At 51.6% G+C, this 14,469-nt stretch overlaps 8 protein-coding genes across 8 annotated transcripts; 5 read left to right on the top strand and 3 right to left on the bottom strand.

The window, feature by feature from the left end:
* Positions 1–427: 427 nt before the first annotated feature.
* On the top strand, positions 428–1,786 carry HO133_010199 (uncharacterized protein; the record flags this gene model as incomplete). Its single annotated transcript, XM_037301054.1, has 3 exons — positions 428–483; positions 539–1,129; positions 1,204–1,786. 3 exons carry the CDS (start codon positions 428–430, stop codon positions 1,784–1,786), a joined length of 1,230 nt encoding a protein of 409 aa, XP_037153871.1.
* A 474-nt stretch (positions 1,787–2,260) lies between these two features.
* HO133_010198 (uncharacterized protein) lies at positions 2,261–3,239 on the bottom strand (the record flags this gene model as incomplete). Its single annotated transcript, XM_037301053.1, has 3 exons — positions 2,261–2,800; positions 2,860–2,992; positions 3,049–3,239. The coding sequence occupies 3 exons, from the start codon at positions 3,237–3,239 to the stop codon at positions 2,261–2,263; spliced, it is 864 nt and encodes a 287-aa protein (XP_037153870.1).
* Positions 3,240–3,758: 519 nt separating this feature from the next.
* On the top strand, positions 3,759–4,685 carry HO133_010197 (uncharacterized protein; the record flags this gene model as incomplete). The annotated part of the gene is made up of 7 exons (XM_037301052.1): positions 3,759–3,780; positions 3,830–3,845; positions 3,897–3,950; positions 4,011–4,102; positions 4,158–4,416; positions 4,471–4,542; positions 4,607–4,685. 7 exons carry the CDS (start codon positions 3,759–3,761, stop codon positions 4,683–4,685), a joined length of 594 nt encoding a protein of 197 aa, XP_037153869.1.
* A 203-nt stretch (positions 4,686–4,888) lies between these two features.
* On the bottom strand, positions 4,889–6,671 carry HO133_010196 (uncharacterized protein; the record flags this gene model as incomplete). Its single annotated transcript, XM_037301051.1, has 2 exons — positions 4,889–6,471; positions 6,527–6,671. The coding sequence occupies 2 exons, from the start codon at positions 6,669–6,671 to the stop codon at positions 4,889–4,891; spliced, it is 1,728 nt and encodes a 575-aa protein (XP_037153868.1).
* Positions 6,672–8,019: 1,348 nt separating this feature from the next.
* On the top strand, positions 8,020–9,144 carry HO133_010195 (uncharacterized protein; the record flags this gene model as incomplete). The annotated part of the gene is made up of 2 exons (XM_037301050.1): positions 8,020–8,498; positions 8,646–9,144. 2 exons carry the CDS (start codon positions 8,020–8,022, stop codon positions 9,142–9,144), a joined length of 978 nt encoding a protein of 325 aa, XP_037153867.1.
* A 950-nt stretch (positions 9,145–10,094) lies between these two features.
* On the top strand, positions 10,095–11,071 carry HO133_010194 (uncharacterized protein; the record flags this gene model as incomplete). Its single annotated transcript, XM_037301049.1, has 4 exons — positions 10,095–10,304; positions 10,381–10,481; positions 10,532–10,946; positions 11,009–11,071. The coding sequence occupies 4 exons, from the start codon at positions 10,095–10,097 to the stop codon at positions 11,069–11,071; spliced, it is 789 nt and encodes a 262-aa protein (XP_037153866.1).
* Positions 11,072–11,424: 353 nt separating this feature from the next.
* Positions 11,425–12,922, top strand: HO133_010193 (uncharacterized protein; the record flags this gene model as incomplete). The annotated part of the gene is made up of 3 exons (XM_037301048.1): positions 11,425–11,594; positions 11,648–12,780; positions 12,834–12,922. 3 exons carry the CDS (start codon positions 11,425–11,427, stop codon positions 12,920–12,922), a joined length of 1,392 nt encoding a protein of 463 aa, XP_037153865.1.
* Positions 12,923–13,053: 131 nt separating this feature from the next.
* Positions 13,054–14,244, bottom strand: HO133_010192 (uncharacterized protein; the record flags this gene model as incomplete). The annotated part of the gene is made up of 1 exon (XM_037301047.1): positions 13,054–14,244. The coding sequence occupies one exon, from the start codon at positions 14,242–14,244 to the stop codon at positions 13,054–13,056; it is 1,191 nt and encodes a 396-aa protein (XP_037153864.1).
* Positions 14,245–14,469: the final 225 nt, after the last annotated feature.

Here is a 14,469-nt window from a genome sequence, read left to right as displayed (position 1 = left end):
CTTTTGCCGGTCAAAAGAACGTGCAACTTCATATTCAGCATCCCTATATATCATCCCGACACGCCTTTCACCAAAAATATTCGCTAATAGTACTTATCTCCTCTCACGTCGTATGTTGTCACCCTCACGCTCGGACGATGAGATGACATAATTGTGCGTTTTATTGACATGCTGCAGCTCGGGCAACAACAACAACAACATTACAACTTTCACATCCAACTTCCGCAGAGTACATCAACTCTCAATCCCCTGAGTGCCATTTTCACTTCTATCTCACTGTCGCTTCCTATCAACACTCGGTGTTGGTCTCCGTGTCTATTACTTGACCATCGCCCGGCAAAAACCTTCTAGTCGCGTGACCCTCCGTCTGAGCAGGTCGTGGAGGTGTGGAATATCGCGAAGACTATCTTATGGGAGAGCTTTCATCATGACGACGAACCTTACAATACTTGAAGTCCCGCCGGAGTGGAAGAGCCAGCCTATGTATCATCTTCCTCCATGGGGAGAGCCATTGGTACCTCTTGTTCCCGTGTCTTAGACAAACACCTCCGGCTAACAATGCCTCCAAGATTGTCTTATCTATCCTGGGTGGAGCTATGTTTCTGACGCGGAGAAGGAATTTTCAAATCCTCGGGAAGCGGAAAGAAGGATACCACGATTCCTACCTAGACTCCGACTCCTCCAACTCGACCGAAGACTTGCTCTGGTACGATTCGGACCACGACGATGACTCTCAAGATCCTCTATCAGCGTCCAAGCATCTCTCCAAAAGACGGACGTGCTGCGGACTCGTCATCAGCACCCCGAACTCCTCACGCTTCTCGGAACATATACACAGCCGTATTTTACAAAAGTTTCCATTCTTGGTCGAGATGTTCTATTGGATCATCACCTACCTCTTCTATCGACTGACTAAGTTTTTTTCACAACTAATATTTACCAAATCCATTATAGAAGTCGCTCAGGCGCACGGCCTGACAATCCTTGAGTTCGAGCAATTCAGCTGGGCAAGCTTTCTTTTCCCGATCAAAGAGCACAACGTGCAGCACTGGTTCATGCAAGGCCACCAAGATGCATTGACCGTGCTGAATCGAGCCTACGCTCTTATCCACATACCTGGCACCGTAGGGTCCGTCGCTCCCTTTCTCGTCTCTTGAATGCCTTACCTCCCTTTCTTCAAATATCGTCTAACACCTTCCACAGCTTTATAGCGTGGTACTACTACATCGCGCCCTCACACTCTACCTTCGCCACAATCCGCCGCACCCTCACCCTTACCAACCTCTTCGCCTTTCTAACATTTACCCTTTACCCCTGCATGCCTCCGCGCCTGCTTCCGCCTGAATATGGTTTCCTAGACTCCGTGCGCCACGACAAAGCAACTTCGATCTGGATGAGCGGCAACTTTGTCAATTCGCTCGCCGCCATGCCCAGCATGCATTTCGGCTACGCATTCGTGATTGGCTGCACCATGATCTACCATGCTGGTATCTTCAGAAGAAGCTTGGAAAAGGGGGAGACGAAAAAGTCATGTTTTTGGAAATCCATTTACTGCCTCATCGGGCTGGGATACCCGAGTATGATTCTAGTCACCATTGTAGCGACCGCGAATCACTACTGGATGGACGCGCTGATGGCGACGATCGTGGCTTGTGCCGCTTATCTGTGCAATGGGGTCTTCCTGACGATGCTGCCGCTGGAGGATTTGCTGCTGTGGGTGTTGAGGCTTGAAAAGCCCATCCCATCCACTGGCGACACCTTTCGGCAAAGAGGTGGAAGGATTTGATGTCTTTGGCACTTGTTGTGTTGTATAGCATTGCGGCGAGGCGAAGCCGAAGGATTCGACTCGGCGTTTGGAGCGCGGTTCTACGGCGCAGAAGGAAGACTTTGATCGGACGCAGGAGACCCATCATAGAAAGCGGTGAACGAGTGAGCGAGCTCGGGAACCGGACCGTCGAGGCTTCCTTGCAGGGACCATACCCAGGACCGTAGCGTGTCATGAGCGAATCTCTACCAAGATTGATACCAATTGCTTTTTTTTTGGGGCAAAAGCTGGGAGAAAGCATAGCTTGTTGTACAGCTGTTATTGATAATACTATGGTTACACATACCTCCGCTCTATCTGTAAGACTTTGTCCGGAAATGTACTTTTGTATTGTGACAGACGGCATCAACATCGGTAAAGAAGAAGCAGATCGTCTCACCAAATTTTGCACCCCTCTCCCCCTCTCATCAGACATGCCATCTTAAGGACCTCCGTCTATCTCTCCCCCCTAGCCCTCTTCCTCGCACTGCCCTTCCCGCCCTCCCCATCATCCGCCTTCCGCCGCCTCTCCTCCCGCTTCTCCTCGGCATCCAGCACAAAACTCAGCACGTCAAACGCAAACTCCGGATACTCCAAACACATCTTCCTGAAAGTCCCCTCCGTCTCGTGCCTCAACACGTGGCTCCTCTGCCCCCAGAAGCTCGCCACCGGTTTCCGGATCGTCGCGTCCTCCCGCCCGGTGTGGCTGTAGACGTACCGCGCGTACGTCAGCTCGGCGACGGCGGTGGAGGTCACGAGGTGGATCTTGGAGTGGGAGAGCGTTTTGAGGGCGGGCATGGAGAGTTTTTCCGCGAGGGTGTACACCTTGGCGTGTTTGAGGAGCTGGTCGCCGGTTTGGTCGACGCCGGGGGTGGAGGGGTCGCTCTGGAGGCTGCCGGAGGGGAGTTTGTGGGGGAAGTATTCGCCCGTGTAGAGGTATTCGAGGAAGCAGGATGTGGCTTCCAGGTCGTCATCTTTGAGGTCGATGGAGTGTTTCTTGAAGGGGAGCGGTCAGTGGGGGAAGAGGGAAGGGAGCGTGTGGGGTTCGGACTCACGGGAGAGGCAGAGTCCGGCGCGATTGCGTCGGCGAAGAAAGGCGATTTCACGAGGAGGGCTTGATGAGCTGTGAGCTGGGTTGCGGCGTCGCCGGAGCCGATGTGCAGGGTCACGATTGGGGATTTGAGATAGCTATGGAGATCAGAAGGCTTCGACTCAATCGCATCGTACTCTCTTGGGATACTCACTCGACGAATGTGACTCGTGCAGCAGGTGTCTCCGCTTCGATGGCAGCCTCATCCTCCGCTGCCTCGTCCCCTGGTGCGTCGTCGCCCGTCTCTCCCACTTCCATGACATCGGCGCTGTCACCACCTTGCATATCGACGTCGCCGGACTCGTCTGCAACTCCACCTGAAATGCGCACTTCGGGGTCCGCCATAACTTGGTGTCTGTGCGCGAATAATTCTGTGTTCGCGATGAGAGCTCCTCTTTTTCCCGTGCGACCGACTTTTTGCGCAATCGATTTGAACGAGTGTTAGGTACTGCTTAGTGAAAAAGGAGTACCGAATCACCAGGAGGGAAATACGGAGAAAGTGACAGTGGTAGGAGAAGAATTATATAAGATGTATATAAGAAGGAGATGGCTGGAAGATTGTTCGAGAGGGCCAGCGTCTTAGCCTTATTCATACTTTAGTGGTCCTCGAAGACCTTTCTTACACCGTACACGGGAGCACGGTACCTGAAGCTAGCGATACGCTAAAATCACTCGGCCACGGGTTTGGCTCCTTGGCGCTCCGCTGCGGGCAAGTGGAGACGAAAGCGCGGGGAACGAGGGAAGAATCACTTGGTTAATAGTCAGTGATCTTTATTCTTTCCGAAACAAAGCTGTCTTTGGAGTATTTGTGTCAATCATCTTCCCCCCCCAGATACCTTCCATCTTTCTGTCTCGTTCGCAACCATGGCAAGACCACATCGATTCCGTACGTGTAACCTCAAATTTACCACGGGCTTCGCTGATAATCAGCCCAGCGAATCCCGCTCTTTTGTACGTCACCCAGCTCATTCTCTCTCACATGTCGGCTTATAACCTCGACAGCATCTGCGATATCCAGGAAAAATTTCGGCCCGCCATCTTCGAATATGGCAAAGTGTAAGCTGGTGGCCCCGGCAGAGTCTCAGCGTGCATTGCCATACTGATAGACGCCCTCAGCATCTCCACGGCACAAAAGATGATTCGCGCCTGCAACACCCTCTCCATCCCCGTCTACGCCACCACCCAATCCGCCTCACGTCTTGGTCCAAGTCAGTCTCCCCGACCCTCTTCTACCACTCTTTTCCTCGCTCACACAACCTCCAGTCTGCTCCGAACTCAACGACCCACCCCTTTACACAATCGATAAAACCGCTTTTTCAATGCTCGTCCCTGAATTGCGCTACACTCTCGCCGAACGCTCGCAGATGCCTTACCAAATCGCCATTGTAGGAATTGAGACGCATATATGCGTTACGCAGACAGCGCTAGATCTGCTGAGTGAGGGACACAGGGTGTATGTGCTCACGGATGGAGTGAGTAGCTGCAATGGTGGGGAGAGGGTTGTGGCGCTGAGTCGGTTGAGGTAGGTGTGGTGCTGTGTTCCGAAAGAGTGAGGATTAAGTTTGATGTGTTATAGGGCGGAAGGAGCGATCGTGACGTCGAGCGAGAGCTTCCTGTATGAGTGTATGGGGGATGCCAATATTCCCGAGTGAGCTCACCTGTCCAATGCACATGCCTTGGGAAAGAGCGAGATGGCTAAATCTTGTGACTAGATTCAAAGCGATCGCTGGGCTTGTCAAGGAAACGAAAGAAAGCACTAGAGATGCTGTACAGACGTTGTGTAAAATGTAATGTACGAGACTGACGGAGAGAATTGTGTAACAACGAAGCTCGAAATGTACTTTGATACTAGCTCTGGTACTGGCGGTATCTAGGAGCTTGCTTAGCATATTATGCCTGAATTTCTATTGTACATAATATTGCACAAGCCGGTGACAGCTGCAAGACGTGTTGATAGCTCCTGCACATACTGGACCCTAGAATGAATAGAGCTCTCACTCGGAAGGCCCCTGTTTCTGCTGGCTCGGATTTAGCCAGCCGAACGCAGAAGCTCCGCCAACTGGATTCGACGACCTGGGCTTGTTTGTCAGAGACTGAAAGGGGGCTTTGGCATCTCCTGAGAACGACCTCTGATCCGTGGCAGGACTTTGATTCTCGTTGTTTTCGGGCTTACCAGAGTCACCAAAACGTGAGGGTGCGGCGTCAAATCCTAGCGGCTGCTGTTGTACAGAAGTCGCACGAGACGTGTTCAGTCTTGCTGGTCTGAGTACCTTCATGCCCCTAGCCCGCCCCGCTCGCTGATAGCCAGTATTCGATGATGAGCCGGCGGCTAACGGGTCTACTCGGGTACCTTGGGTAGAGTCTCGTCGCCAGGAGCCCCATATATTGCTACTTTCGGATTTTGTCGGAGTATCAGGCGTGGTGCCATTGGTCATGCTCTCCGAGTCCTTGAGGTCATTGTTTACCAAAACCGAAGATGTTGACTCGCTATTGCCACGATCTGCCATCGTTTTCCTGCCTTCTCCTATCACTGAGGGCGACGGAGCCGCAGGTGGAGGCATAGCGTTAGTCGAGGTTTGTGTCTTCGTCTCCTTCGGTTGGTCATCAGGTTTTCCAGTTGACAGCTCTACATGCGCCTCTTTCGCCTCGCCATTGGCTTGAAAGATCTCGCTCGCCGGGCCAGAGACGTTTGCAGAAGGGGACCTCAACGAAGTGTCTGATGCGATGGTTGTCTGAAGACTCTGGAACAAAGTTGCGTTCTCTGGCCGGACCAAAGGCACAGAAAGCTTATTGCGGTCATCGTCAAATAACGTTAAACGGTCAAGAGAAAAGTGAACGTCACCGTTGCGAGTACGAAGCAAGTCGCTGCCGAGGAAGATCTGAATCGCTTCTGTCTTACACTGTAAGTCTTGAACCACGAATGAGGTCGTAAGAGTAGGTAGCGATGGCGCAGGACTACTCGAGCGTGATGACGACTGCTGTATGGTAGCTTCAGGAAGGTACACTGGAAGCTTGATCATTTTTTGTCCTTCACGGTCAACTGTGATTTGATCTTGGTATCCTAGACGGTTTATCAAATCGACGTCCAGAATAGACTTGTAGGAGCCCGTGCAAACGGAAGCGTAAAGCAAAGTCTCGTTGGAGAAGTTTGTATCCAGCCAGCAGCGAATTATTGAAGGGACATGTCCCAAGAGGAAGAGACCAGGAGGTGGGGCCAAAGGAACGAAGGGAGCCACAGTGGCGGACAATGGACGGGTCTCAAAACCAAAACTGCTTGCTCGAGCTGAATGTGTAGAGCTTTGCCTGCCGTCAGACTTGTGTGACGAAGAGCGTTCGGTCATCGGATGACTGCCAAACGCACTACCGGTTCGCATAGGGAGGAAGTCCGAGGAACACCGAGAGCCTTGACCGAAATGACCGTGAAGAGCGCTCTCATCGAAGCGCACACTGTTCGCTCTAGAAGCAGCGCCCCTCCTCGGTTCGTCCTCCGTGTCTAAATGTAAGCTTCCGAGCATACTACTAGGCTGGTCTTGATCAAAATTTTTGAACGCTTCCGCAGCAGGATTGTAACCATGATCTGGAGTTAAAAATCTTAGCAACGCCTTTGCAATGATGTGGAAAACGTGACATACCTTGCTGAGGAGTCCCATTCAAGACGCTAGGATAAGGCGATTGACCACCCCACACGGACTTCAGACGAGGATCGCTGTCCGAACGTTGCTCGAGACGCATTAGTCGGTCAGCATGCTCTGCCTGTGTCGCGTACACATTCTTCATCTCGTTCTGCAAACGCCAAAGGTCGTTTTTAGAAGCTAGTCCGAACTGCGGATCCATCCCCAGCAACCTTCAACGTAGGGGCTTGGACAAGCCTATCAATGTTGAGGGCGTTTATCTGTGTCATCTATGCAATTTCGAGCTCGTAGCTGTGTAGATGTCCTAGTTGGTTTTATTTTCCAAGGCAGTTAAGCACGGTCGTTGGTGTAAACGTTTTATACGTGCAACCGCGCCAGTCTCCAGTCTCCAGTCTCCACCTCCCTCCCTTTGCGCCTCCGGCGAGAGGCCGTCCACCACCTGCTTCAATGTCAGTCGAGGTGTTCGAGCATTGTAGGAATAATGTACCTCCAACTCGAAGATGAAGCCAATTATGACGCTGGACTTGGCTTGGTCTCTGTGCTCGACTATGTAAGAGTCCAAGTCTTAGGCCTTCGGATTGCCGCCCACGCCCGTGCGGAGGCACCAATGAGCAGACCACTTCTACAGACAACCGTGGCCGTGTAATACGAGTGGGATCGTCTTTGGAAATTCCTGATATTTGGTCTTTCAAATGAGCAAAACCTTCCTTGAGGTGTAAAGCCGTAACGTGGGAGATTATTGAAAGAGGGAGCACTCGTGGTCAGTCGAGTTTTGAGATGATGGTACTGAAAACTAATGTGTTGAGCAAAATTGAATCTGGAGTATTAAGAGTCAAAGCAACCGTGAGATTGTAAGTTTGAAAGGGTGGATGTAGGAGGGGTTGTGGATGAAAGATGAAAGTGAAATTCAAAACGCCCTTCCCTGATACTACGGTGAACCACAAGCGCCGGCAACGTGCTCGTCGTTCACAAATACAGGCTCAGGTAGGCATTATCGAGTCTAATCATCGTCATGCATGTCACTAAAATCGGATGTGCATCTACTTTAGCTGCGGACATCTGTCTGCGAGATTTGGCCGATTCAAAGGCCTTAAGACAAGGCCAGACCTCTTCTACTGCCCCCGCATTTCACTTCTCTTGACGTCCCCGAACCGGGTCAAACTCGCAACATGAACGCTTGCAAAATCTGAAAGTCATGTCACTTAGCAATAGAAGTTAGGGAATGGTTCTGTCCGGTAGCGACTAGGCCCATCTACGGTCAGTGTACCTCTGTACATTGTAGACTTTGCATATATGCGCGGCCTTGGCGAGGCTGACATTACTTCATGGGCCGTAAAGGCTGCTATCAAAGATCAAGATATGTGCCAGGTGACGCTCGCATTCGCATCTGCTGTCTCCTATACAAGCTGGAAGTTTCCCTGGAGTAATTTTCCATCAGGCCATTGAGTGTTTTCTTATTCCAGGCAGCACTCGACTAAGCATTGGCTAGAGATATGGAGACTATCAATGAGAGCCATGCTGCACCGGACCTAGCAACCTCCCTTCCTCAGCTTCCACGACCGCCGAGTCCCTCTGCAGATCGAGGCATTGTTCCTGGCACCGAATCATCCCTCACGGACTCAGGCACCTTGCCAAATGCGGATGACATCGACCTTTTCACCTTGAGTCCCGTGGCAGCTTTGAGGATGCTCTGTAGCACAGTCGAGACTTTGGTCCATATTACCGGCGACGTCCCACCAACCCCTCCAATCAGCCCGCCAAGCACTCCAAATCTTGGGTTGATACAAGCTGAAAAAGAGAGCGTTGCTCGCCATACAAAGGAACACAGGCGTCGACAAAGCGGGGGCGCAGAGAATACGGGAGACGTTGACGGCGTGCCCGCAAGGGCCAAAACTCCAATTGGTAGCCCTGAGGCTGGCCCCTCAGAGCCTCTGCACGTCATTGGGTCAAACATGGAGCCCCTAAATATCCAGTGCGTTATACTTTCAGAGGCAGTGCTTCCCCATTCATGCTGGCTTATGAGTCGTCCGACTTGTCTAAAGAGTTCTCTGCTCCTAAGACATATCTCGAGACTCAGGAAGCCTCCCAAAAGAGTGATGCTGACTCCGAAATCATCAAGGCATGGCGCTATCATAAGAAAGTTCTATTCGAAGAAACCACCCCCGATCAGTCTAGAAGAATACCTCTTGCGATTGCATCGCTATTGTCCAATGTCAACAGCCGTCTATCTTGCTACAAGTCTCTACATCTTCAAACTAGCAGTGGTGGAGAGAATCATTCCTGTAACTTCTCGTAATGTTCATCGCCTGGTGTTAGCCGGCCTTCGAGTGGCAATGAAAGCATTGGAAGATTTCAGCTACCCACATCGACGATTTGCAAAAGTTGGAGGTGTCGGCGAGACAGAGTTGGGAAGATTGGAAGTCAGCTTCTGCTTCGTTACCAACTTTGAGCTGAGAGTCGATAGAGAAGGCTTGCTGGAACATGCTAAATCAATCAGGCATAGGGAAAGTCTGTACAGACCGCAAGAAAACCTTCGGCCACAGCTGCCTACGCGTGACTTGGTCGCCGAGCAGTCCAAGCCACCGACAGTTACGGCGGAAACTCCTGCTGCCGCATAGTGAGAAAGATGTTTAATTGCTAGCCTAGCAAAACATCCGATAGTCATACGCCTTTGGAGTCAATTCTCAAGTGGGATGGCAGCTACAGCCCTCCACAACCTCCAACCTCGAGGACATATAACGAAAGTCTGACCCAAGTTCAATGTATCTCCTCGTCCATTTTAGAGGAATCCGGACCCCGCAGCTGCCCTCAGAGGTTCTGAATCAACAGTTGGTCAATCGGTCTCAATGTGACACGCCACCTGGACCCGGAACTGCGAGGGCTCCACTGCGACACAGCGGTGATACGGACAGAACAGCAGAGTATCTGACAACTCGCCTGGCATCCGCTCAAGGAACATCATCATAGGAAATGCATTAGTTGTGGCCTCAGGTTCGTCTCTTATACGAGTATCTCGACACCTTTTCTTCTCTAATCCCCGGCATCACCAGGTCCAGGGCCACAACCACGGGGAATGGATTTTCTAACAGGAGTTCCAAATGTACTGGGAGCCTGGCTCAAAAGGATGGATCCAGCGATACATGTAGAGTGGGCCTTTTAAGTGAAGCTATAATGACGGGAGTCTAATAGGGCGTCACAAATTGAGTTGCTTTCATTTAGTTGTCCCTATGAAAAAGTATGAAGCATCAAAAGCGTCGGGCCATCGTACAGACATTCGTAGTTCACCATTTGCTGTAGAAAACAAAGCAGGACCTGTGGCGAAGGCTTAAGACAAACTGGGCAATGATTAATTGGTAATGCGGGACCGCTAAGCCCAAAACGCTACCATAATCTTGGCTGACTTCGAGGTTCCACCGGTCTAAAACTACAAGCAAACAATTGATGTAATCAACATCAGCGCCCACAGCGATCCTCACGATCCTAACGCCTGCTCGTGTTCGCAATCTAGTAGACACTCGGGTACACCGTCGCCTGAGACACACTCGTTTCCCCGTATCTCTCATCAACGATGCTCTTCCGACTCCTCCTTCTCCTAGTCGCCGTGGCCCCTTATGCCTTTGCCGACGTTGAATTTACGTCTCCTTCCGCAGGTGCTACAGCAGTGGGAGGTCAATTGCTGCAGGTTGCATGGAAAGATTCCGGGACTTCACCGCCAATAAGCGAACTTCAATCATTCCAATTGTTCCTCTGCGCAGGAGGCAATGACGCGGGCAGCTTTGTGTGTATTAGATGCTCCTGAGCAAAGATACAAATAAGCTTATAGTGCTTTTGCTGATACGGAGTCGGGGTAATAGATTCAGTTGACTTCACTCGTGGCCAATGGAGTATTCAGTTCTGGAAGTGCATCGTCAGGAACAGTGCCCGCCAGCATCGGAGCAAGTGTAAAAAACGCATAGTAAGATGATATCTCTGCCGCCGAAAAGCTATGCTAATATCATCCATCAGCTTTCTGAAGATGATCTCTGCCGGCACTGGCGGAACGGTCACTAATTACTCTAATCGGTTTTCTTTGAGTGGAATGACCGGAACCTTTCCTGCCACAGTCACCACTGGTCTCTCAGGACTTTCAGGAACCGATGGGCCGGCAACGGAGAACAACTTTGCTGCTGCGGGTGCCAATGCTGCAGGTGCCGGAGGCCCTGTAGCTGCTGGCGCTACCGTACCATATACTCTACAAAGTGGACCCATCCGATACGCCCCTATGCAAGGCAAGCCTGGCACGAAGATCACCGCGAAGAATGCTAGTCCCCAGTACCCAACGAGTTCTGTGAGTATCGCCAAGACCTGGCTACCGACGCCAAAGGCGATTACTACCCAGACCGTCAGTGCAACATATAGCACTTCAAGCCACGCGAACACGGTAAGCAACTGCTCCGATATGGGCCTGGTTCTGCAAAGGTATCCTGCTAACGAACTACTTAGGCTGCTGCGGCACCTGGACCGATGGATGATATGCAGAAATATTTGGCTCGTTGGAGGGATTGAGAGAGATAGTTTTCGCTGTCGGCTGATTTATGTGCTGCGTTTTAGCCAGCGTACGATGCATGTTTATAGACGTATATTATACGGGACTTTGTGATTATTGCATGATCTGGCGTTGATGTGGGCATTTCCAGGCGCTATTAGACCTCTTCTGGACCTCGTCTATGGACATACAATAAATATCTAATTTACGATTTTGCTTTTAAAGAATGAATTCCTTCGTGACCAAAGTCATACCCCATTACAGCAGACGACACCACCACCTCATCAACATTTGGACATCTCATTGGCCACCGCCAAAGAGATCTACACCCCACAGTCTGCTCAAACTTTCTTCATTTCACTCCACTACTACCATGAAACACCACACTTCAATCTTAAAGGGCAAATACCCTGCCAAAGCCCACTGCGCAAAAGTTGCGGCACACCTCAAAGAGACGGTCAAAGATGACAGCCCAGCGAGGATATATATTCAGGGGCAAAAGACTCGCATGATAGAAGACAACGACGAGCCCCAACCTTTCAGGTCTGATTATCTCATGGCAAGAGCTCAAGTACTGGCTGACTTACACAACTCAGACAGCGTCGTCATTTCTTCTATCTCTCTGGCTGCAATCTGCCTGACTGCCATCTCGTCTACGACATCCCCACCTCCACTCTCACCCTCTTCATCCCCCCACTTGATCCCTCCTCCGTCATTTGGTCTGGCTTACCCTTGTCCCCAGACCAAGCTCTACACAAATATGACGTCGATCAAGTTCGCCCTTCATCCGAACTCTACGACCACCTCGCACCCACTCGAAGACCCGGATCATCCGCACCCCTAACATTCGCGACCAAATCTCACCTCCCATGTGACCAATACGAGCAGTCATATTTCGTGCCCTACAACCTTGACGCCTTACACACTGCCGTTGACGAGTGCCGAGTTACGAAAGATGTGTATGAAGTTGCAATGTTACAGAAAGCCAACGAGGTCACCACCGCGGCTCACATCGCCGTGCTCAAGAACCTGAAACATAAACGTAACGAACAAGAGCTGGAAGCCGTCTTCACAGAGCGACGGATAGCGCTTGGATGCACAGAACAAGCTTACCACGGCATATTCGGGTCAGGACATAACGCCGCTACATTGCATTACGTCGCCAACGATCAGCATTTACAGGGAAGGTGGAATCTGTTGGTTGATGCAGCTGCGGAGTATGATTGCTATTGTGCCGATGTCACGAGGACGATGCCGTTGAACGGGACGTTTAATGAAGAGAGTGAGGGAATTTATCGAATCGTGCAAAAGATGCAGGAGGAGTGTTTGGGAATGTTGAAGGCAGCGGTGACGTGGGAGGATGTGCATGTCAAGGCGCATGAGGTGGCGATCGAGGGACTGTTGGATCTGGGGCTTTTGAAGGGGGACAAGAAAGATATCTTTGACTCCAGGACAAGCGTCGCTTTCTTCCCGCACGGACTGGGTCATTATTTGGGTATGGATACCCACGATACGGGAGGTCATCCAGACTACGAGGACAAAGACAAGATGTTCCAGTACTTGAGGGTGAGGGGGACGTTGCCCGAGGGAAGCGTCATTACGGTGGAGCCAGGAGTGTACTTCTGTCGCTTCATCATCGAGCCATATCTTAAAGACGAGAAGCACAAAGAATTCATTGATGAGAAGGTGCTGGAAAGGTACTGGAATGTAGGGGGTGTAAGAATCGAAGGCAAGTCTTGCTCAAATATTTGGACGTCCATTTGCTGATTGCTTTTTGTGCAGATGACATATTGATAACGAAGGATGGTTACGAAAATCTAACGACAGCACCGAAAGACATTGACGAGATGAAGAAGATCATCAACAGCTAGAGCGAACAATTACCCTCTTTGTGAAGACACCTAGATGTATTGTTCGGCATATCTCATTTCTCAATCTACGCTGTCACCGAAATTTTCTGGCTAAGATCAAGTCCCACCACCCCCAACCAACCCCCATCTCCCTACCCTTCTAACCCTCTACACCACTCCCTCTCCCCCACCCCCCTAACTACACACCCACTAGCAAGCAACAGATCATCAACCAGCAGATTGAAAATCAACTCCTGGTAAATCCTCTGCCCTACACAATATCTCGCAATGGCCTGCAGAATCGCGACCACCCGATACACCTGCAGTCTTTGCGTGGAGCTCGGCTGGGCATTGTAACTGATATATATCCATACGGGTAAAGTATCGAGGGCCAACTTGGCGGATTCGACTGCCTGGTATGGGTCTCCGGCGCCGAGACCGAGGAGGAACTCCAGGATTGCGGAAAAGATGCCGATGTCGGGGAGCGGGAGGCCGGTGAGCTGGAAGCGGAGGTCGTATTGGATGTCGGTTGGGCTTGAGCCGGGGTTTTTAAGATTCTGGGCTGTGGTGTTTGACGGTTGAGTGATCAACAGCGCACGTTTCTGCTTCTCTTCCGAGCCGTCCGAGCTGCCGTTCCCACCCCCCTGCTCACCCCCAGCCCCCAGCACGCCGCCAGGTCTGTTACTATTACTCAGGCTCCCCAGATACAAATCCTCCCCCCGCAACCGCACTTTGAAGTCCAGTCCCCATATACTGGGATCATGGAAGAGGTTGATCGGTAGCTGTTTCAGCGCCCACATGACATTGCTCCTCACCGTCAACGTGGTCGGCGCATGCGGGGCCGATCGCAGAACGATCCGGACCGGGGTTTCGGCGTCGGCGTATTCGAAGTAGGAAAGGCGGGCGTCGAAGGGTTCGACGGCTTGTTGGGCCAGGGCGGCCACGAAGGCGAGGGCGATGTCCGCGGGGGTGAAGCCTACGCGGAACTCCGGGGTCAGCGCTTTTTCTCCGAGGCAAGAAGCCAGAGTCGGGAGACACAGGTGCAGGAGTGCAGGGGGGCATTTCGCTCCCGGATCATATCTTGCGACTCGGGTTTTGGGACGGATTGTGAACGTTGGCTCGGGAGTATACGTACGGTCGGGGGAAAGCTCGCCGTAGGTTAGTGTGAGGGAGGAGAAGCGGGAGGGAAGGAGGATGGGGGAGGAGAGGGCGAGGGAGGTGTTACTGTTGGGGCTCGTGAGGTTGGTCTGGGGATATGCGTGGACTCCTCGGGCGTACGTTGTGAGGAGATACGAGATCGATAGGGCCTGCCATAGGCAACGGCCAAGGAAGGGAACGTGCATGACACAGGTGAATACTGCATCAGTTCGCTGACATCTCTGCAGGCATGAGAGTCTTGATGGAAAATGGGGGCGCATCTAGGTTTCGCATGTCGCTATAGGATTGAAGGGATTTCCGTGGACCTGGATTGGGTTTGAACAGAACTGCGAAACCGACGGACTGGTTCCCCTGTGAAATTGTTCCGTATACGGCGGAAAGCGCGTTTGAGAAGGACTATTCTAAGCGCC

Source organism: Letharia lupina (genome assembly GCF_014066315.1).
Source record: "Letharia lupina isolate WasteWater1 chromosome Unknown contig_8, whole genome shotgun sequence".
NCBI classification, from domain to species: Eukaryota; Fungi; Ascomycota; class Lecanoromycetes; order Lecanorales; family Parmeliaceae; genus Letharia; species Letharia lupina.
Note: the sequence above shows the minus strand (reverse complement) of the source record. Positions and strands in the feature narration are given on the sequence as shown.